This window comes from Prionailurus bengalensis, chromosome C2 (assembly GCF_016509475.1).
Source record: "Prionailurus bengalensis isolate Pbe53 chromosome C2, Fcat_Pben_1.1_paternal_pri, whole genome shotgun sequence".
In the NCBI taxonomy this organism is placed as follows: domain Eukaryota; kingdom Metazoa; phylum Chordata; class Mammalia; order Carnivora; family Felidae; genus Prionailurus; species Prionailurus bengalensis.
In genome coordinates this window covers 48,884,524-48,909,035 of record NC_057350.1, presented here as the reverse complement: position 1 = coordinate 48,909,035, position 24,512 = coordinate 48,884,524, and the positions used below count along the sequence as shown (strand labels likewise).

At 37.6% G+C, this 24,512-nt stretch overlaps 1 protein-coding gene across 50 annotated transcripts in view; it reads left to right on the top strand.

The window, feature by feature from the left end:
* LOC122491369 (ABI family member 3 binding protein) overlaps window positions 1-24,512 on the top strand; it is a 264,385-nt gene that overhangs the window by 86,323 nt on the left and 153,550 nt on the right. For all 50 annotated transcript variants that reach the window (XM_043594021.1, XM_043594029.1, XM_043594028.1 and 47 more), the window contains exons 3-6: window positions 5,277-5,345; window positions 8,750-8,882; window positions 21,603-21,784; window positions 22,348-22,403. In XM_043594021.1, coding sequence (XP_043449956.1) covers window positions 5,277-5,345; window positions 8,750-8,882; window positions 21,603-21,784; window positions 22,348-22,403 — 440 coding nt within the window. The remainder of the gene's footprint in view (window positions 1-5,276; window positions 5,346-8,749; window positions 8,883-21,602; window positions 21,785-22,347; window positions 22,404-24,512) is intronic.

Genomic DNA, 24,512 nt, shown 5'->3' with positions numbered 1-24,512 from the left:
AGCTTAAAGTTTGGTCAGGATATAAGATCTTTGTCGTATGGTGTGTAAGTTTCTTTTTTGTGATATTTTTGCATTTTGGAGTCTGTGGTGGTTGGTTTAAAAAACAAGGCTTTAAACTTTTTCTTTCCTTTTTATAAGTCCTCAGGGCCTCTTAAGGCAAATTTCTGCTTTCAAGAAATCATCATTATTGTCATCGTAATAGCTGACATTTGTACTTTCTGGGGCATCTGGGTGGCTCAGTTGGTTAAGCGTCCAACTTCGGCTCAGGTCATGATCTCAGGGTTCACGAGTTTGAGCCCCGTGTTGTGCTCTGTGCTGACAACTCAGAACCTGGAGACTGGTTCAGATTCTGTGTCTCCCTCTCTCTCTGCCCCCTCCCCTGCTTGTGCTCTATCTCAAAAATAAAAATATTTTTTAAAACTTAGCATTTTCTGTGTGTTAGGCACTGTTACAAGCTAATCATCACTAAGACTTCTGTGCAGCTAGGTACTATGATTCTTCCCATTTTGTAGGTGAGGAAACATGTACGTACATTAAACACTCACCTTGTATAACAAACTAAAAAGCAGGATTTGATTCCAGGCTCTGGAGTCCATGCTTTCATGTCTAGAAATTTAGTTTGATATGAGACAAAATGGTCAAAAAGATGGCAAGGGCAAACTATTATTCTTGTTCAAGTCCTTTACATGATTTCCTATAGGATCATGCTGGCTTATTAAATGTTTATTTTGTGGAAACGCGCAAGGCAGAAATAAACCTCGCTATGACCTCATTCTGAAGCGGTGTCCTACAACATACTTGTCCTCTAATAAACATGTGATAATTGACATTTATCAAACAGGGCAATCATGGGAGGATTATTTGCATTATCAAAAAATTTAGTACTTTATAAAGGATTTCAATAGTACACTGTCTTAAAAAGTAAGCTTGTCCCAATCCTTCACCTCCAGGGCATTTGAAATATTAAACAAATTAGATGTAATTAGTCGACAACACGATATAGGCTTAATTACTAGGAATGGAAAGTTGGTTCAAGTAACCGCATTCTACACAAATTTGCTGAAATTGACATTTTAATTATACACATTTTCTAAATGAAGTATATTTTGGCATGTGTTGCCAGAATTGCTGATCAAGCTACAGTGTATATATTTCCAGGCTGCTACAATCCCACAAAGAATTTCATAGTACATAACAAAAATAGAAATTCTGGTTTTTCTAGTTGTTTTATTTTTCCATCTCTGTGTTCCAAACCAAGTGCAGAGTCTGCTGAAATACATGAATGTTGGAAGCTTCTAATGAGCAGTGAGAGGCAACATAACTGCACCCAGCTCCCCACATCTGTTCCAATTTGTAATTGACTGTAACAGCCTGTGCTTTATGCAAAATGACTGATCATAACAAAAATTACTTTTAAATTGCTCATGTAACCATATGTCTTGGATCATGGCACTATCTTTGGCTTCTATGTATGTTATTGTTCTCATGTTTCTGGACTTTGTTTTAAAACCACTGAGGCATAATTGAATTAATGTGCATCAAGGAGGGAAATGAAAGGCTAGGTCTGAGACTCCACCACAGTGAGGGTAATTTAAGAAACATAGAGATTTACCTTTGTTTTCTTGGCTCAGGTCACCATCTCATGGTTCCTGGGTTTGAGCCTCGCATTGGGCTCTGCACTGACAGTGTGGAGCCTGCTTGGGATGCTGCCCCTCCCCTCCTTGTGCCCCTCCCCCTGACCACCCCTCAAAATAAATAATCTTCAAAAAAACCCCAAAAAAGTAGGGGTGCCTGGGTGGCTCAGTCAGTTAAGTGTCAAACTGCGACTCAGGTCATGATCTCATGGCTAGTGAGTTCAAGTCCCTCATCGTGCTCTGGGCCAACCACCTAGAGCCTGCTTCGGATTCTGTGTCTCCCTCTCTCTCTGCTCCTTCCCCGCTTATGCTCTGGCTCTGTCTCTCTCTCTCAAAAAATAAACATTAAAAAAAGAACATTAAAAGTAAAAGGGCATATTGAGGACTAGATTAAGATAGCCGTATAATTTGCAAGGCCAAATGCGACATAAATGGGAGGCCCTTGTTTCAAAAAAACAGGAGAAAAATGTCATTAAAGATACTAAAATATAAAATTTTTCCTTTCTTCGTTTCTCTCACCTTGTGATATCATTTTATTTGCTATTTAATGCTATTAAGTAAATTAAAACTATACATCATTAGCATGAAATTTGCCAGTTATCTTTACCTTGTGCAATGCTAATTTTAAATGCAAATTTGGGCCTTTAGCTCCTAAGCAGAGTCACTGAAATGCCACACTTTTTTCTTGGTAGTTCATACATGCACACGTACTTCATTCTTACCAGAGGACTGGAAGTGCACAAAATTAACTGCTCTTTTTACTTGACTCCTTGGCGCGTGGACATGCTGCCACAACCCTGCCCTGGACTTAATTACGAGTGAGGAAAATGTGAAAATTGGGGGGAATCGGGCCTTGCTCTGGTTTCCCCTTTGCTTCTAGGTCATCATTTTCAGTGGAACTGGTTGGCAAATAGGGTACAACTAACATGAATGAGAAAGGATACTATAAGATTGTTCTGCCATTGGCATTGAAATGCCATTTCCTTCTTTCTGCAGCGAAGCCAGTGTGGGTTTGATTGAACAGTGTGGCCTCTCGGCCCCCTCTGCACCTTCTCCCTCAGTCCTAGATGCAATAGGTTCACCTTGTTTTACCTTTGAGTCTTGCTGAATCCCCTTGCCTCAGGGTGTAGTAGGATTCTCACACAGAGTTGTAACAACTAGGCTTTTCTTTGCAAGAAGCAACTTTATTCCTGCTGGCACCGCTCACTTGGGTTCATACCCAAGGAACTGAGCCCCAAACACCACATGGCATAGTTTGTTTTTTTTAATATATTTTCTACTTCTTTTTCTCCCATATATATGGTAACACACAAACATGTAGTCTGATTAAGTGGTCTCATGTTACAAGGTTGTGAGGGATATTGTCCCATATGCATGTAGCCAGGTTGCCTTGAGGTTTTTCTTTTCCTTAGGGAGGGGACCCTACCACAAGGGGTCCCTCAGAATGCTATGCCTAATAGGGCATCTCAACAGCTAAATGTGAAGGAAAGAAAGCACAGGAATTGCATATGGTTCCTGTCTACTCACACATGTGCTTTATCGTCCCTTCAGGCTTCCCTCACAAAACACAGATTCAAAGATTTAACTATTAAGAATTTCAAGATGGTGACAGCAGGGCATGAAACCAAGCATGAGACCCCTCTGGACATGGGGCCCTTCTTGATGGTGCATGTTGCAGCCCACAAAGCTGATCCTGCCTCAGTAACTTCATCTACAAATTGGGGTGATGATAGTATGTATCAAGTAGGGTTGCCACGAGGAGTAGTTAAGTCACAAATGTGAAGTGCTTAACAAATAGTCTACACATAGAAAGTACTGAATATGTGGTACTTTTTAAATATTTCTTCCTTTATATCCCAAATAAAATCAGGAAATGCATTATATTCTTATTAGGGACCTTGATTTAGGTTAAGTGTTCCTTGAATAAGCTCCTCTAAGCGAGATAGGCTTTCAAACACAAGATCTGAAACATAATGAATATTCCCTTATCTGTGTTGTGGTCATGAGGTAATGATCAGTAAGCAGGCAAAGCTCTGATGTCAGTTCAAGAGGTTACCTGGTTTACTTTATGGAGTGTAATTACTGTAGCAGGTTATAACAAATAAGGTTGTATGGGGTGTCCAGTAAAAGACAGTCTCAAGTCATTAAAAGTGGCTGAATTGCCATGTTGTCTGTATCTGAGAAGGAGGTCAGCTCTGTAAAACCTTGGGCAGAGAAACCTCGGTTCCAAACTCATGGAGAGGGGAGCTGTTTGCACTCAGAATAAAAACAAAACGAAGATGTGAGGTCTGCCTGAGCAAGCAGAGGTGAACTCTTGTTGACTGCAGCATCCAAATGAAATTGGGTGTAGAATGAATTTCAGGATCCAAAGTTACTGAGGAACTATTGTAGATAAGATTCATCAATCAGTCCAGTAGAAGTGCTTAGGAAATGCTAGTTAGTATGCCCAATGTGCATTTGGCTTATTTATATATATTAAAATCAACCATCTTGGAAACATCAATTAAAAAAAAAAAGCTTTTGGGTGCACCTGGGTGGCTGAGTTGCTTAAGTGTCTGACTCTTGATTTCAGCTCCGGTCATGACCTCACACTTGTGAGATTGAGCCCTGGGTTGAGCTGAGCATGAAGCCTACTTGGGATATTCTCTCTCTCTCTCTCTTTCTGCCTCTCCCCTGCTCATGTTCTCTTTGTCTCAAAATAAAATAAACATTAAAAATTTTTTAAAAATTATTTGATAAATTATTAGTTCCTGATGTAGTGCATACTGATTGTTTAAACATCATTTATTTAAAAGCTAAATATTTTTAAAAGATTTTCTTTATTTTCCATTGGCATATTTTAGTGAAAGTATACCAACACAAAATGGTGACTCTATTTAAAAATTGCTCATGAAAAGGATGGGTTGAGTATGATAACAGGCTGAGAAATTATGCAAGTAGGATTAAAAAAAAGGAACATTAAGAATATTCATATTGTGGGGGCACATGGGTGGCTCAGTGGGTTAAGCGTCCAACTCCTGATTTCGGCTCAGGTCATGGTCTCACAGTTTATGAGATCAAGCCCTGCGTTGGGCTCGGAGCTGACAGTGCAGAGCCTGCTTGGGATTCTCTCCTCCTCTCTCTGTCCCTCCCCCTCCTTCTCCCTCAAAATAAAGAAACATTAAAAAAAAGAATATTGATATTAACAGAGAAGTGAGCAGTTTCAGATCACACAGCATGTGAGACCCTGTTGTGTCTTATGAAAGGATGATTTTCCTTCTCTGATTCTGAAGCATCAGAAGAGTGTGAAGAATAGGGTAACAAAATGGGTATGATCAGATTAAAAGAAAACCTCTTTGCAGAGGAAAGAATTGATGAAAATGTGACATGAAATCTGTGTCTAGCAAGATTCTTTTAAGACTTCTCCCCGACTCCTGTCCATTTGGTTTTGAAAATCTGGATTTAATATTCATTTAAAAGACTTAGTGGACTGAACCATCTCAGGAGGTATTAACTTTCTGAATTCCTGGGTCCTGTCATCCACTGGTGCTGTGGTTATGATGACTAATTCCGGGGAACGTTGAGTCAGGACATGGATGTACTGTCGTGAATGTTGCTCCTTCTCAGAGAATTTTACTGAAGAAATAATGTTATCATTTCCAGATGCAGAACCGAAGTATCTGATTGTTGTGCGGCCTGCCCCTCCTCCAAGTCAAAAGAAGTCATGCTCAGGTATATTTTGTTCATTTTTAAGCTTTTATTAACTTTAAGCCATGCCTTCTCATTTCTACCCACGGAGACCAAGTGCATTGGAGAAGCCTTAGGAACATGGATTAGAATATACAGCACAGCAGGCTCTGTGTCAACAGATAACCCTCCTTGCAAGTATTATGGTCTGGCTGTAGAGACTGCTTGGGACCTTCTCCCAGCACCACTACATACAAACGTGAGGAATTTAGGCAAATTACTGGGCTTGTGTGTACCTCCTCTCCCCTGCATACAAGGGCCGTTGTGAGGGTTAAAGGAGTTGACGCATGTGTGGTCCGTAGCACAGGGCCTGGCCCACAACAAGTGCTCACATAGAGTTAGTTCCTGCTAGCCTGTTTCTACTTGGCAGTGTGTGAACCCATGCACTATTGTGCTTTCCGGATCTTAAGGGCAAAATCTGATGTCTAACCTTTGTTAAAGGAGACTGTTCACATTTCAAAAGAGTAACTCATTTATAGGCATGTTACATGAGTTGGAACTTGGGTTTTACTTGACTCCTCATCTCTTCCTTCAAAACCTCTTCTATTCAGTTGAACAAATAGAGCAAGGACTGCTTTCATGAAACAATAGCAACACAACACAGATACTCCCAGGGATGGGGAGACATGAAACAGGAAAGTAAATGCCATGTGGAATAAGTGAGTAGAAGCCTTTTCTACATGACTGGAGAAAGATTAAAAACCTTACATCTTCCAATTTCACTACTAAAATTGCTTCGCAGATCAAATAAGCTGCCCTTGCTGTAAGAGGCTGTAGAAGCTGTGAATATGCTTTTACTGTCTGGTATTAAATCTCCCTAACTGTAGATACTTGAGAAAAAGGTTTGGTTTTCTCTTTCATTTTCTAATGTCAATTATTCTTTACATATTTCCTAATCATGTTTCTCTTTCATAGTACACTAAATGTCAAACAACGAAGGGTCTCCTTTGTTAGATCTTTCTAAAGGGTTGGCATGGAGGTGGGGGGAGCATACAGATCTTTAAACACACTGAGCAAACCTCCCCTTTGCAGTTGTGAATCCTGTCCTCTGGATGCATCAGCCAAGCCAGTTGCCAGAAATAGGTTGCCACAGTCCCCTCCCCTCCTTCGGTTGTTTTTCATGTCTTTTTTAGAGAAGCAGTTAATAGTCAAGCATTTTGAAAAACACAAACCCCTTTTCCTGGCCCCTTAAATTATCCCAAAGCATCAGGGAAATTTCAGTTACTCCTTATAACTTGTAATGATAGTCACCATTTCAAGACTTTATTTCAAAATATTTAATAGAGTCAAGAAGTATTAGTGAGGACCCATGGGATTCTGGCCTCACATTCATCAAACTCTTTCTTAATACAAAAACACAAAGATGTGTAAGGGACGTCAAAAGAATGATTACAACTCAGCACTTTGTGGGGACTTGTATGGCACTGGTCTGGAAATTATTTTTCTCTTTGTGATGACGGGCTCAGGAAATTGTTTCATTTTGTTCAGGATATACTGTACTACCCCACCTTTCCTTTCAGGCAGCGGGTGTAATTTTTTTTGGTAATGTGAATTTGAGAATGATATAATGACTAATGTATTAACTTTGATTCATTTTATATTTGCATTTACCACATACATTTTAATCACTTTTGTATCAGATCGATACTTAGTGAAATAAATACTTTCTGGTCTTGTAGGCTTTAGGTTCCCTTGGAGAAAGGAAAATTTATCTTTTGTCTCTAAATGGCATTATCTTCATACATGGTGAGCTATGCCAGTGATGTAGAAAAAAAAAAAACAACAACAAAACAAAGGTACAGTTCAGAAGACAGAAATTTGAGTCTTGACCCTACTCTTGGTATGAACTTGGATACCCTTGAAACTTAGCTCGGCCTTAGTTTTCATTTGTAGAATGAGATAGTGGTATTACATTAGGGAGAACCAATCAGGGGCTAGAAAAGGAATATCAGAATCCCTTCAGGGCTTTTTCAAACAGCATAAACCTCTCACTCTCATCAGGTTCTAATCTACCCTCATAGGCAGTCAGACTTGGACTCTTGGAATCATAGTAATGCTAGGTAGTATCATAGGTGGAACTGGAAAATTTTATAGAGAAGGATAAATGCATGTTTACAACAAAATAACAGCTATCCTTGACAATTATTTCAAATGTCTTTTAATAAATTCAGCTATGTTACAAGGAAACAATCTGCCACTACTTGGTTATACATATTCTTGGCTAAGAAGGGTTTTCACCACAGTAACAACTGACAGAACTTAAATCTAATAGAAGCAGCAAGCCTGACAAAATTGTCAAGGGAATTTGGTTCAGGTAACTTTCACTAAGCTCATACAAAGGGTACCTTCCTATTAGTTCCTATTGTGTTAGATTAAAATAACACAAATTCTTCCTATAGCAAATACAACAGGCATTTCATGAAATGAAAGACAGGGTCCAATGAAAATATAGAATGTTTTATATTCTGCATAATTTTATTAGATACTCTATTGTTTTATTTACAGATTTTTTTTTTTATTGAGCCAGTGTTCGTTTCCATGGCAAAGAATCTTCATTCCTCTTTTGCACTGTCCCCTAATCCTGAAGTTTCCAATATTTTTTGAAAATGCAAATATCTGCTCCTTATATGCTGGAAGATCTTAAGTGGTTTGTCACCATCTCTTGGCATTGCCCAAATCCAATTAGTCCCATCAGAAGAACCGTGATTCCTTTATTATCTCCACTCTCCCAGCATTATTAAGAATGTGTAAAAAAAAAAAAAAAAAAAGTGCATACATTTTCTATATAGACACTAACTGTAAAAAAAAATGCTTACTGTAATAGTATGACAAGGGATTTTTATGCTTCTAAATTGGCTTGAAAAAACAATATAACCTACAAGCTAGATGTTAAGCTTTCTATTCTTTGATATTCTTTAACACTAGTTCATAGTCTTGAGTAGGGGATGGGGAACCAAATATGCTTTTATTGTATCTGTAAAAGAAATTGAGTGAATCCACTTGCATTATTCATTTCACTGGTAATAGCTAAGACCTTCATATACATCCCTAACCCACAAGAAATAAAACCTGGGTATGACTGGATATACTTTACATGCCATACATTACCCATATATGCATATATATATATATATATATATATATATATATATATATATATACACACACATACACATACATACACACACACATATATGCATACACACATAAATCTCAAAATAATATTTTGTTGGGTTTATGCTTAAATTCATGGGCACAAAATTAATAATATTGGTGTGCTCTATGAAAAGACACTTGATGGCTCACATTCTTCATCATCTTCCTGAGTCATTTTTATGCATTTTACCCCAATATAAAAATAAACTGTTACCCGTATGTTACCTCCACAGGTAAAGCACGCTCTCGCAAACCTCTCCAGCTGGTGGTCGGCACTCTGTCACCAAGCTCTGTATTCCTGTCCTGGGGGTTCCTCATTAACCCACACCATGACTGGACATTGCCGAGTCACTGTCCCAATGACAGGTAATTCATCTAACAAAAGATTTTTTTAACCTGTAAATTAGCTCTTGTTTTTGTTTTTGTTTTTAAGTAATCTCTACACTCAACGTGGGGCTTGAACTCACAGCCCCGAGATCAAGAGTCACATGCTCTATCCACTAAACCAGCCAGGTGCCCCCTACCTCTTGGTTTTCTGGTATCTGTACATGCTTTAGAAGAATGTATAAATATCAGGGGTATTAGCACATACAGATCACCCATTAGCTATACAGGCTGTCCTAAGCGTGAGGGGAATGAAAATACTAAGTGAGGGCCCTTCCCCATGAGGAAGTTACTACCTACCTGAATAGAAAACACACACAAGCATTTTTTCTTTCCAAAGAATAAAGTACAAAGGAGAATGAGCCAAATAGCAATGGGGAATTTCCGTGAGAAGAGTAATAAAAGCTCAAAGGATGAGGCCCAAGGCAGTTAGGAAAGATGGTTGAAAGTTGGAAATACTGATCTTTGGTAGGAAGAGGATGGATCTTTGATTTGACAGTTGAAGTACTAGAAGCAGTAGTTTTCAAAGTGTTGCCCCAAACCAAGTAGCACCAAAATCAGTTGGATTCACTTCTCATGTTCAGAAACTCTGAAGGTGGGGCTCAGTAATTTATGTTCTAACAAGCCTCTGGAAAATTCTGATGCTCACTTAAGTTTGAGAATCACTGCTGGAGAAAACTGGAGACATAGACACAGGGAGAGATGTAAACACAGCAAAAAGCACAGGTTTGGAAATGAAGCTCCTATCTTCCTGCACTGGACAAAATAAGAAACATCTAATGTATTTTCAAATGATTGCCATTCATCCATCCAGCACATATATTTGGTATGGTCTGTACTGAAGCTGAAGCTGGGATAGACAATGGTTGTTTATCATAAGTATTTATTACATTACCTTTAAAATTCAAAACTTCAGGGGCACCTGGGTGACTTAGTTAAGTGTCCAGCTTTGGCTCTGGTCATGATCTCACGGGTTGTGAGCTCAAGCCCCGCGTCAGGCTCTGTGCTGACAGCTCAGAGCCTGGAGCCTGCCTCGGATTCTGTGACTCCCTCTCTCTCTGCCCCTCTCCAGATTTCTGTCTCTCTCTCTCAAAAATAAACATTAAAAAATGTTTTTAATTCAAAACTTTGCATCTGACAAGGATTCCAAATTCTCTTCAACCGAGGCATTCTATGAAAAAATTTTTTAAAAAAGTTAAATGGACTCAAAGTGATTTTTAAATTTTTAAAAGTTTCATCCCATTTTTATTATTTTTTTAATTTTTTAAAAAGTGTTTATTTTTTTGAGAGAGAGTTAAAATGTGAGTGGGGAAGGGGTGGAGAGCGAGGGAGACACAAAATCTGAAGCAGGCTCCAGGCTTTGAGTTGTCAGCACAGAGCTTGATGCAGGGCTTGAAGTCATGAACCATGAGATCATGACCTGAGCTGAAGGCAGATCCTCAACTGACTGAGCCACCCAGATGCCCTCATTTCCTTTTTAAATAAAAAATGTGTTATTGAGGTATAATTTAAATCCAATATAATGCACTATTTGATCAGATATGAAAAATGCACATAATCATGTATTCTATGCCCCATCAAGAAATAGAACCTTTTCATTCCCCCAGATAGTACCTTTCTCAAGAAGCAACCACTGATTTGATTTCCATCACTGTAGATAAGTTTTGCCTAATCTATAATTGTACATAAATGAAATCATACAGCATGTTATGTGTCCCTTTGTTTTCATTCAGCATGTTTTTGCGATTCATGACATTGTGTGTGTTATAGTTCATTCCTTTTTTTTTATTGTTTAGTTTTGAGAGAGAGTACAAGTGGGGAGGGACAGAGAAAGAGGGGGACAGAGCAGAGAGCCCAAAGTGGGGCTCAAACTTACGAGCCTCGAGATCATGACCTGAGCTGAAGTCTGACGCTTAACTCACTGAGACACCCAGGTACCTCTCATTCTTTTTTCACTTCTGAGTGGTATTCTGTTACGTGAATATTCCAGAATTTATTATCTAGTCTTTTATTGGTGGGTACTTACGTATGTCTTGTTTTGGGTTATTATGAATTGAGATTTTAGAAATGTTTTTCTTTAAGACTTTTTAGACCTATGTTTTAATTTCTCTTATATAAATATTTAGAAGTGGAATAGCTAGGTCACAGGGGAAATGTATGTTTAACTTTTTTTTTCGCCTAACTTTTCCATTTATACTCCTATAAGCAATAGGACAATTCGGATTGTTCTATGTCCTCACCAGCATTTCATGTTGTCAGCATTTTGCATTTTCGCTGTTCTAGCATAGCAGCATCTTACTAGAGTCTTAATATCCACTATTACTTTTCATATACTTTTCATATACTTTTGGACATAATCTCTTGTGTAGTGTTTTATTTTTATTTGTCTAAATTGAACCAAAAAAGACCTTTAAAAATGTTCCTAAGTTCTCAAGAGTACCTTTCATATGACTTTCATTAGGAAATTTAGACTAAGAAAAAAATTAGATTTTCCTTCACATGTTCATAGTTCTGAAGGAAGAAATTATTGGAAAAACCCATGTAGAAGATAGTGCCAAAACCAAATTTCTTGAAAAATAAGCTTGAGATGTTTCAAAGAAACTAAAATGTTCCTTTATCACCCACCACTAAGTCCATTAACTTACTTTGTTTGGAAAATGGACTCTTGACAAAATAGGCTTTCATGTGGTAATTCCAGCTTTTACTGGATTGATCCAGGGTACCATGCTGAGAAGGTTAACATTTACGGATTGCTTTCTTACTCCTTTTCAGTTTCTTGAGTTTCTAATTTAAAGACAGAAGGGGAAACAAAAAAAAGGAAGCAAGGAAATGTGGAGCTCTTGTAGCAAAATGAAGCTGATTTTAATAGTTACTTAACTTGCTTGATAAATTCATGGAATTAACTAACCCACAAATCCATAGAGCATGCTTTGGACATGATTTCTTCCCCTGTCCTCAAATTTTTCGTTCAGTTCCATTTGGCCTTACCCTTCATGAAGGAATTTATCTGATACTGATTCTAATTGACAGATGTTGCCATGGTTTGATAGCACAAAGAGATAATACAGGGAGAAGGAGAGGAACAGATGGTCTGATGAAGCTAGGATATTAACCAAGGCAATTGATTAGAAGACCCAAGCTACTCAGACCATGCATGTATCTCTCCCTAACCCCCTTGTTCATCTCCCACACACCCTGGCTTTACTCTTGTCATCAAATAGATGGAGCCATGCCCATTAAATCACAATAGTCAAAATTGATAATTCTACTTAGCATAAAGTGTTTTTCTTAAGATTCAATAATAACATATCAAGATACTTGTAAACTTTGAAACCTGGATGAATGGGACAATCAAGATATCCTGGGCAAAAATAGGAAACTCTTAGGACATGACTAACAGGGAAGAATTCAATGGTAACGCTTAAAAGAAAGCATTTGGAGTACTTACGGATTTCATTTAACATGCCTCCTTTCTTCCTAGTTAGTACCGTTAATAAAAAGCTGAAATTTAAAGTCTTTGTGGTAGCTGAGAAAAAATAGTGGTCCTTGTTGAAAGGCCCTAGAACTACTGTGCACATTATAAACACCCAAATAAATCCACCAGGATTCTAAATGAATGTAATTAGAAGCAGACTTGGAGAAATCTACCCTACAAGATGCTGGGGTTTTTTTGTTTGTTTTAGAATTTTGACTAAGCCAGTAGGTTAGAATAATAGTAACTATAGGGAATGATTGCTTCTTGAAAACCAGAAGATTAATATAGCTGAGTTTTGCCTTCAGGAGTACTTTATTAAATAATCATTGGAATCTGAATGCCTTTGGCTTGCATTAGGAACACCAACTGGCATCAGTGTAATGCACTGAATTCTAATACTGGCACTCTGTGTAATATTGGCATCCTTTCTCATTGATGCATACAGCCCTATTTATCCTATACAAAGAAAATTTTTTTGTCTTTATACTTGGATTTCGACTTAATCTATGAAAGCTCAATGCAGTAAGTTTCCAAGTGAGAAAACCCCTATGTTTCATTTTGTTTTAAGTTTGGAAATATTAATGGCGTATCACGTTATCCTTCATAACACAGGGCTCTGTTACTGTTTGCATAGGGTCCATATGGGTATTCATGTTCCTAAATCCTTTCCTGAATTCACATTGGAAAGTAGATGTGTTTTTACTCTTTGAATGGAAGAATGTACACATTTGTCCTCAATATATCTAAGGGCAAAAGAAACCTTTCCAAATTGGCCCCAATGAAGAGTAAAACATGTTTTTAACCAAATTTATTCACTCATTAATAGCTTATTTTTTCCTTCCCATGTTTCCAACTTGTTAAAGTGTTCAAGATTGCTTTAGTTCTCACTCCTTTGCCAACTTATTAAAGCTTTATGATTTGTTTAGAAATCATTTTCACATTTTCTGACACTTTCATACTGTAGTTATTTACTGTTAATGTAGAATGAGGGTCCTCCTTTTGGGCTGGTCCAGAGCAGGCTCTGGCCTTTGTTTTTTTGTGTCCCCCCGCCCCCCAGGTTTTTAAGAAGCAAATATTTTTGATGTCTGAATTCTCGATTGAGCCCAATGCCTTATTATCCATTTGTCTTTCCATGTAAATTTTAAGCTCTGTGAGGACAGGAACCATGTGTATCATAACCAACTTAATCTTCCCAGTCCCTAGATCAGCAACTGGCACATAATAGGCCCTCAGTCGATACATACTGAATGAATAAAAAGTAAAACAGCAGCATTTTCACTTTAGTTTCACCAGTACTTCAAACTTCACATGACAAAATTGAACTCCTACTGTTTCTCTTGATATTTCAGGTCCACGTCTTAGTACTTGCTGAAGTACCTTCATTCCTCCATTCACTCTAGCTTGAATCTTGATTCATTTTTTATTTTTCCTCTCCTATAGCTAATAAGCCCCCAAGTTATAATGGTTCTGCCTTTGGGAAGTACATCAATGTCTTTATTTTCTACTTCTTCACATTCGTGCCAATAATTCTAATTCAGACACTTGTCACCATACCCTGGATCCTGGAAATAGCATCCTGGCTTCTTTCCCTGGCTCTTTTCCTACTCCAGTCCATCCCGGCTTCTGCAAAACTAAGGAAATTTAGATTATCCACCATCAGCTCACTCGTTCTTCACCCCAGATTCATCCTCCTTCTCTTCTTTCCAAGGAGCACATTTCTGACTCGAGACTGTGCTCATCATCCTGTCCCTTCCACATTCCTTAAGACTTTACTCTCAAATTTACCCCTTCACTGCCATTGGGACCATGCCTCTTGCTTGCAAATAGGTTGAAGATTTCTCTATCACCAAACAACATTTTCTGTTAATTCTGTTAGCTCTTCCAAGCTATTTTTCAGTCTCTTCATTCCAGTACTTTTCAGAGTGGTCTGTTCTCTCATACCTGGTTTTTGTTCCACCCCTACAATCTTTTTTCCCTTTCACTGGTTTCCTTTCCTTTTTTACCATTCCATTGAAATATCTCTTTGTGGTCACCAATGACCAATGAATTGCTAAATCTAGAAGTGTTTTCTCAGTTCATACTCTTTTTTTTTTTAATGTTAATTTATTTTTGAGAGACAGAGTGTGAGTGGGGGAGGGGCAGAGAGAGGGGGAAACAGAATCCAAAGCAGGCTCCAGACTCTGAGCTGTCTGCACAGAACCTCACGAGGGGCTCAAACCCACAAACTGAGCTCATGACCTGAGCTGAAGTCAGAGACTTAAACAACTGAGCCACCCAGATGCCCCTCAGTTCTTAACTTTTTAACCTCTCAGTGGAATTGTTAGCCACCGTCTTTATTGAACTCTTTCTTTGACATGTTTTGTGAAATGTTTCTCTTGGCCTTTTTCTCCTCTCTATTGCTAATTGTTAGCCTATCTCCCAAAGTGGAATAGTTTTATCCTTGGATCTCTCATCTGTTTCCCCCCTTATCTCATCTATGCTGTGTCTTTAAGTAAAACAGTGCTTCTCAAACTTTATGCATGTAAATCATGTAAGAGACCTTGTTACAATGCAGATTCTATTCCAGAGCATAAGGAAAAGCCTGCGGTTCTGCATGTCTAAAAGCTCACAGGATGTGCTGATGTTGCTTTTGTACAGAGAGCAATGGGAGTGATAAGGATATAAGTGACTTGCAGGGCTAATATCTGACCTTGACTCATTTCCAAAGTTCTAAGACTATTTTCAGTTGTTGGTGTAATGATCTACATTAGAATGACCAAATAATGGTGGTTAGTACCTCTAACTCCAACTAAATTCTTAATCTGTACTACAAAAAAAATTCCTTTCCATTACTTTAATTCCCTTCAAGGTAGGAAATTCAGTTTTGATTTATATTAATGCTTTTCTTAGCACACTTATCCCATAAAGAAATCTAGTTGCATCAATTCTTGTGTAGAAATACTAACTTTGGGGGCTCCTGGGTGGCTCATGCCTCCCACTCTTGATTTTGGCTCAGGTTACCAATCTCAAGGTATGTGAGATCTAGCCCCATGCTGGGCTCTGTGCTGACAGTGCAGAGCCTGCTTGGATTCTCTTTCCCTCTCTCCCTGCCCCGTCCTTGTGTGTGTGCCTGCACACACTCTCTCTCTTTCTCTTTCTTTCTCTCTCTCAAAATAAACTTAAAAAAACAAATATAACTTTGATCTTTTTTTTCTTCATTTCATTTCTTCCATGAGTCATTCCTTGGTTGACTCGTGTGGACTGAGTGTATTATTTGAGATTCTTCCCTCCAATCTCTCTCTAATTCTCCCACTGCTGGTAAGTCTAACCTCCTCCATCACTGCTTAACTTTATTCCCTGGCTGAAGAATCTCCACCAGCTTCTACTGCCTGGTAAAAGAAATCATAGAATCTCTCATAGAATCTATCTCCAAGAATATATGAGTCATGCTACTGCCATGAGTTTGAAATCTGGACTACTTTGCTTTCCTGGACCTATGTAGGATATCCAACTTTAAGTCACACCCTTTGGATTTAAAATGCCATTTGTCCATTGCAACAGTTCAAGTGTAGAGGGCTATACCCAGCTCCCCTCAGCACCCTCTGTTTTTCATCCCAACTTCTTTAGTTCTATCCATATATACATCTACCTCCTTCACTATACTGTGAGCTCATTTTTGAAGTTTTCAGTGTCCCACTCATCTTCCATTCCATGTGTATCCTAGCATCCTGCTTTATAATAGCAGTTCTCAACACATGTACAAGTGAATAAGTGGAATGTTACAGAGCAAGTCTTAAGGTCAGGCCATCTAGCTCTTGAACGTCTTTTGCAACATCCCTTGTCTAGAGTCTACAGTGAGTATCTCCAGCAATGATAACAGCACAGGCATTGAGGGTACAAATTCTGGTCAGACTGACCTATGTTCAAAATTCTGTTGTATTATTAACTGAATGGCCTTGGATAAGGTATTTAAAGGCATTTTTTAAAATCTGTAAAATGGGATAATAATACCACTATCTCATGGGGTTGTCAGAATTTAATGAGATGATACGTGTAAAATGGTTAACCCAGTGTATGGCACACAGTAAGCACTCAGTAAATGGTACTGTTTGCTATTCTTGTTGATTTTGATATTATTTGCTTTGTTTTATAACGGCCATTTCAGGTGAGCTATTTCATTTTAGGTAGCACCAAAATCACTAGAAACTGATTCTTTTGGTTGATGTTTAAGCCAGCCACCATTAGGGGATAAAGGAGAGAGTTTTGGAAATTTGTGACCAGTTTGAAAATTATTTTAAGAGTCCAAAGATAATAAAAACCTGAACTGGTCCCATAAGTGCTGCTTAGAAATGAAGAAGAAACAGGTAAAAGAGGAATCATGCAGGGAAACCTAACTGGCCTTGAAAACTGATTGAGGGGAGAAGGGGCCTGAAGCTAACAGGAATAGGAGCAGATTTGAACAGAAATAGATTTTAAGGTAGTGAGAAAACTCAGGAAGGATTAAATCACTAGGTTGGATCAAGAGGTTTTATTATATTACAGATCAGACACCAGATTACAAAGAGATTTAGGCATCACGAGTGATGAGAAAGTGGGATAAGGTAGATTACTTGTAAGACATCTTGTGTTAAACAACAGCAGGGATAAAAGGGAATATGAAATGAAAATTCTTTTCATTTTTGTTAGAATGAAAAATACCTAAACAATTTTTTGGTTCAGAAGTGAGTGAATGGAATAAGGAAATGGAATAAAATCACCAAGATGCTTATTTATGTTTGGGCAGCAGGAAGAACCCCAGAATCAGAGAGTGGCAGGGAGGGGTGATGGACAGAGACACTTTAAGAAGAAAGGAGTGAGGGCAGAATTTAAATCAGAAGCAAAAATATTGACAAAGGCGGTGTCAGGAAGTGTCCTTTGATACAAAGAGAACAAAAAAAAATCTATATAATGGATGTTTTAGGAAATATAATAGTAGTTACAGAAATAAAAATATTGCTGAAAAAAGTATATAAAGTTCAAACAATGACCAATAACATGCATCAAGCAGACTAGTTTGTGAAAGGACTACATTTATCTTGTCATAGCTCCATTTCTCCTCTTGGTATAATTGACTACTAGTTATTTCATAAATCACGTTTATGGGGTTTCTACCCTGTGTTCTGCCTCTGTAGTTTATTGGAATAAAGGTCTAATATGTAGACAATAAACTTGTAAAAACAAAGGATCCCATACGTTGTCTAGTCCAACCCCTGTTCTTTTTGGAGAGTGAAAATCCTACATTTAGAGGAGCTATGGAATTTTTTTTAAGCTACAGTAAGCATTATTATCAATATTCATACTATTAGGGAGATCCAAGCAAAGATAATGTTATTTAAACCAAACATTCCATTCAGTAGTTTCTTACCACAAGAACATGAAATGTTCTCATTCCTTAAAGTCCAAGTTGCTGGAGGCAGGTCTTCCAGAAGTCTAGTCTGATGACATTCACTGACTGTTACTTATATTTTTAATAGACTTGTTGCACTTGTGTCCAAATTTAATCATCAACAGAAAAGGGTATGATCAACGTTTGATCCTGAGTGTCCTCAGACAATAATGGGAAGTCTGTGACTCTATGTTATGGTAAACACACAATAAAATAAAAAGCCTCAAATGATGTTGAAAGGAATTATGATTGTCCTCTTCCCTCCTGGGTCATTTTACCTGTTTTCATTTCCTTTTGCCAAGGACTACAGCAGTAGAAAGACCATCCAATGCAATACTAAAGGTATTAGTTGAGTCAGAAAACCACCATTTGTCTGGCTTTGTCCCTTACAATCAGATCTTAGACACTTACTGGCCTTTTTTTTCTTCTATAATAATTCTTATTCCCATTTCAGTTTATTGTATGAATCAACTGAAGTAAATTTTAAAATCTTAAGCCCTCTGCAAATGTTCAGTGTAGATATTTATTGTATTTTCCTTCATTTTGCATTGATTCTATAGGAATGCTGAGTTTTGGTAAGTAAAACCTTAGGCAATGACACATTGAAAAAGATAATATAATTGTAAACTTTATTGCTTAAATCCATATTTTCTGGTGACGGAATTATTGACCATTTAGAGCAATTATATTCTAACTTTAGAATGACCCCATGAGCACCCAAATATCCATTCTGTTCATTCCACATTTATGGAGTACCTTCTGTGTGTGGTACGGCACTGTTAATTTTCATAAGGCCTGTATTTAGCTTTAAAATCAAGGAAATTTGCTTCACTACCTTACAGGTAAATAGTCTTACTGACTATCTCTTTTAACATTTAGAACTTCCTATGTTACACAACTATCAATTGAGCCAGTGTTGGTAAAGATAACCTCTGAGGCTGAAGAGAGAGGTTGGCTGCCTGTATGTTTATTTTTCCTAACAAACTTGATATGAGACAAGTTATTTTGAATGCTTTGTGATCAAGATCGAAAAAATGTGCAGGATTTTTTTTAATGTTTATTTATTTTTGAGTGTGAGAGACACACAGTACAAGTGAGGGAAGGGCAGAGAGAGAGAGGGAGACACAGAATCCAAAGCAGGCTCCAGGTTCTGAGCTGTCAGCACAGAGCATGACTGGGGCTCAAACCCACAAACCACAAGATCATGACCTGAGCCGAAGTTGGATGCTCAACCAACAGATCCACCCACTCTGTTTTTGTTTTTGTTTTTGTTTTGTTTTGTTTTTACCATGTGGGAAGTTCTTAGAACATTTTTGTACCATTTTATTCCTGGGAAGATAATATAAAATCAAATTTACTGGTAACTCTGGAATCTGGCCTTTGGTTGTTGTATTAGCAGTGACCGCCCCCCTCCCCCAACACACCTTGGATCATACCAGCAATTAAGGATTTGAGAAATGTATCCAAAGTAAAGATGCATAATGTGGTAGCCCATCTGGTCTGATTTTAGCTTCTCTGCACTTTGCTGACTTTTTCTAGTATACGAGGCAGGGAAAAACACAGCCACAAAAATTCCATGCAGCATACTTGTCAATAAGTGTGTTGCATAAATGTCTATTGATGTTTCAACTCACAGGACACAGAGGATTAGTAGTCTATAATGTATGTTCCCAGTAGTAGTTAGTATTTTGGCTGAACGGCTTCCTTCACTCGTTCAGTCTCTTGCTGCTTGGAAGTCAGGAACTGGAGCCCTGACAGTTTTACTAGAAAGAAGCAAGCTAATGAATGACTTCAAGCATTTCAATAGTTTGTAACTAGTAGGAACATAGGCTGAATATACAAATACATTCAAAATACAAATGTACAGAAACATACAAAACCATTCCCCCTCTCTCTGTATTTGTTAACTATAAACCCCCTGCTGACTTGATGGCCATGCAACACGTGCATTTGCACAGGGTCCCCCTGTGCACTTAGAAGGGTCCATGCTTGGTTTAATACTCTAATGTCACTGTCTTGAAATGCTTAATCATTTTTGAACATGGGGTCCCATGTTTTCATTTTGGGATGAGCCTCACAAATTATGTAGCCAGTCCTGCCCCTTGTTTCTAGAAGTTCTAGGTAATTGTTTTTATGTATCATCAACAATATGTTCCTGGCACTTAGAAGGGGGCACAATAAACGTTTTTAGCACAAGTAAATGAGTGACTTTGTAAGGCTTCAAGTAAAGCAACTGACCAGAATCTTAGCCCCTTTAGTTTTGCTAGGGTGGGGAATGGGGGAGAGGTACTAAATGTTTGAGAGAAAATTTTAAATAGAAGAACCTAAAATAGTATAACAAACACCTAAGTTTCCATCAGCATACATGACAGCTATTATTTTATTCTATTTATTGAAAATGTTTATTTAAAAATAAAAAGCAGATAAAATATACCTGTTGGCCCCACTTCTATACTCCTTTATCTCACTGGGTGGGGCGCCGGGGTGACTCAGTTCCTTAAGTGGGTAAGCATCTGATTTTGGCTCAGGTCATGATCTCATGGTTTGAGTTTGAGCCCCACATCGGGCTCTGTGCTGACAGTGTGAAACCTACTTTGGATCTTCTGTCTCCTCCCCCTTTGTCCCTCCCTTGCTTTCTTGAGCTTTCTCGAGCTCTCTCAAAAATAAGCATTAAAAAAAATTCTTATCTCACTGGGAACTAGAGCACTAATATGAATGTTGGACCCTTGCAATATTTGCTGTCTCTTTACACTGCTACCATATATGGTAACATATTTTGTGAGCATTTTAATATTTATGTGAATCATGAAACTATATGTGTCATCTTGTAATTTGCTATTTTTGTTCAGTATTTGTAAAATCTGTTCATATTGATATATATATAGCTCTAGCTCATTGATTTCTTATGACTGTATACAGTACTAATGCGCTCCCCTGTCCTGATTGGCCCACTTGGTGAGGCTGTTTACAGCAGGGTCAGAGGAGTCTTTGTATTCTGGTTCTGTCACTGGTCAAAGTCACTAGGTGGGCAGCAATGGGCAAGTTAAATGATGTTTCTGAATCTCTATTTTCACATCTATAGAATGAGTTAATAACTTCTACCCCTTCAGATGATTTTATGACAACAAGATAATATATATAAAACCTAGCATGTGATAAAAGTGCAAAAAAATAGCGGTGACAATTAGCATTACTTCATATGTATGTCTGAATATTAGGAACCCCTAAGCAAATAGGTAACCTTGATCTTAAATTTGCATGGTTTGATTCTTTTCATTGAACTCTTAGCTTGGCTTTGGTTTTGATTCTATTTTTATGATAAGAATGTTTCACTCTTAAAATGCAGTCCTGGATGTATCTTAGAATTTCAGGATCCCCTTGTACAAAATTGAATGATACCACCTCTAATTCATGTTCCATGGCATAAACCCATACAGTTGCAAGTTAAACCCATTTAGCTATAAAACTTCAGTATTAAGCACTTGAAAAATTATACCTATGCTCTGTTCTATGCATAATTGGAAAGAAACGAACATCCGGCGCTTGCCAACTTTCATTTTGCAAAGTAGCAAATAATAGAACTGAATTCTGTTAGACCGTAACTGTGCTTCACATTCTCCAACTTGGCATTAGAAATTTAAAACCTTAAGTACACACTGAGCTATTTTGTCATGTTCTCTGCAATTTCTAAAAAATAAAAACAGAAGCCAGTATTAAGCATAGTCTTTGAAGTAGATGGGAGTCTGTGATGTATTAAGAAACTTGAAATAGCATTCTGATTCTCCCTGTGGATTAAAAGCATCATGTTTTGGTTATTCAACAGATATTATACAATTCGCTATAGAGAAAAGGATAAGGAGAAGAAATGGGTTTTTCAACTCTGTCCAGCCACTGAAACAATTGTGGAAAATCTAAAACCCAACACAGTTTATGAATTTGGAGTGAAAGACAATGTAGAAGGTGGAATTTGGAGTAAGATTTTCAATCACAAGACTATTGTTGGAAGTAAGTACCAGGAACTGTTTGAAGAAGATTTTTGTAACTTTTATCTTCTTTTCCTAAGTACCAAAATTTTAATTATTTTATTCTTAAATATGAGGGGAGTTAATTGCCATCCTCTAGTGCTTAAAAAAATACAAAAGTGAAGACAATTTGAGTACTGATACTTCAGAATCTTTTATGTTGATGAGTGTTTTTTTGAACAGAAAATGTGATGAACTGATGTTTGATGCCTTTATTGATAACACTTTTTGGCCATTTTAGTATTTTCAATCAATCTCAGATCTATGAGCACCAACTGAGTGAAGACAGCAGTAATGTGTATTGGTGTTCAGAATGGAAAGCTGGGCCAGTAGAAGTGAACATAGAAATACTTGAAGGGGCCCAAACCTTGTCATCTCTTCATTCAAACTTCATTGGAATCAGCGCTTGAAATGACAGTAAATAACTAATAGGAATAAAGAGTCTGAGTTAGAAAAGGAGTACAGTTGTCTTCATCATGAGTAGGAAGAGTTAATTTAGGAACACAAAGAATGAAAATAATGTTATTTTCTGCTTGTTTTTGTCAGGTAAAAGCAAAGTCAATGGGAAAATCCAAAGTACCTATGACCAAGCCCACACAGTGGTAGGTACCAGGTTATTCTCAGGAATGTTTTTTAGAAATTGTATCTGCATTGTGTTGTTGTTGTTGGTTGCAAAAAAATAGGCCTATTAGGATTAGATGACTGGCCATGGGGCTTTGTGTAAAGTACTTAATGCTTTAGGAATTTCTTTTTCAGCAAATGGAGGTAGAAATATGAGAGCAAATTATCTAATATGTTTAAAGCTCTAAAATACTGATACTTGATGTAGTTATTCTATATCCAGATTCCAGGTATTTTGAGGTTATGCTTATTATCTGCAGTGGATTGTCTTTTAGAATAACCTGTTTCCAGAGTAAATCTGTATATGTTCTATTTACATTGGTATTACTCACTTCTCTGTCCTCTTCCCACTATTTTCTCACTTCCTGCTTAAAGAGCTAACCCTTTTCAAAATGATGAAGCAACTGGCTTGGTTTTTATTTGTGCCTAGCCTCTATTGAGTGTAGTAAATATCTGCATATCTTACCTGCCAGGCATCCCCCTCATCTAGACCCCCTCTTCTCTCTCACTGCAGAAACTCAGTCTCTTGTCCTTTTTCCCTCCACTTTTCAAAATCTGTTCTCAGGAAGCACCACACCAGTTATGTACTACCTGTTATAAATGTAAGCCATTATTGTAACTGTCACAGAGATGTTTGCATTTTCTTTTATTGTTTTTATCTGTTTCTTTTTTTTTTAATTTGTTTATTTAAATTCAAATCAGTTGGCATACAGTGTAGTATTGGTTTCAGGAGTAGAACTGGGTGACTCAGCACTTACATATGACACCCAGTGATCATCCCAACAAGTGCCTCCCTTAATGCCCATCACCCATTTAGCCCATCCCGCCACCCACCTCCCCTCCACCAACTCTCAGTTTGTCCTGTCTTTAAGAGTCTCTTATAGTTCGCCTCCTTCTCAGTTTTTATCCTTTTTTTCCTTCCCTTCCCCTATGTTGATCTGTTGTGTTTCTTAAATTCCACATATGAGTGAAATCATATGATATTTATCTTTCTCTGACTTATTTCGCTTAGCACGATACCCTATAGATCCATCCACATTGTTGTAAATGGCAAGATTCATTCTTGGTGATTACTGAGTAATATTCCATTGTATGTGTATATATGTGTGTATGTGTGTATGTATCTATATATATATATATATATATATATATATATATATATATATATACACACACATACATATATACACATATATCCCATCTTCTTTACCACTCATCAGTCAATGGACATTTGGGCTCTTTCCATAATTAGGCTATTGTTGATAGTGCTGCTATAAACATTGGGGTGCATGTGCCCCTTCAAATCAGAATTTTTGTGTCCTTTGGATATATACCTAGTAGTGCAATTGCAGGGTCATAGGGTAGTTCTATTTTCAAGTTTTTGAGGAACCTCCGCACCATTCTCCAGAGTGGCTGTACCAGTTTGCATTCCCACCAACAGTGAAAAAGGGTTCCTTCACGTTTCTCTGCATCCATTAAATCACATGCATGATTGTAAGATGATGGCCCGAGCAGGTAGAGGAGGCACTCTGGTGAGAAGGGAGGAATTTGGTGCTGGCTTTGGTCTCTATGTGTTGGGAGTATCCAGCCAGGGAAATACCCTACAGTCAAGTGAACATGCAAAGACTATTCGTGGCTGCAAATTTGCTCTATTTAATGTGTCCATGTTATGGATGGATATCTTTTATGTCTAATGAAATAGTCAAAAGAATACCCCATTGATCATGTAGGCTAGTAGGAAAAAAAAGGTAGTACATACCTCATTGGGATGGAAAAAAAATGCAGAATTCTTGTCAGTGACAGAAAAATGGTTTGGGTAAAAAAGATTGAGAATTAATCCTGATAAGGCAAATGTTTCTGTGGTTTGCATTGGCAGAAAAGTGTGTCCCTTGTAAATTTATGATCAAGTAATGATTATTAGATTGCCCAGGAAAGTGTTTTGTTATGTTGCAAATCATCAGGTAAGAAAGGAGATGGCAGGTAAATTCTCATGTCACATTCATTCATTCATTCATTCATTTTTTTCTTTCCTTTGTTTAGATTTTGATTTGTTTCCTAATAATCTAATATCTAAAAATTGAGACTATATA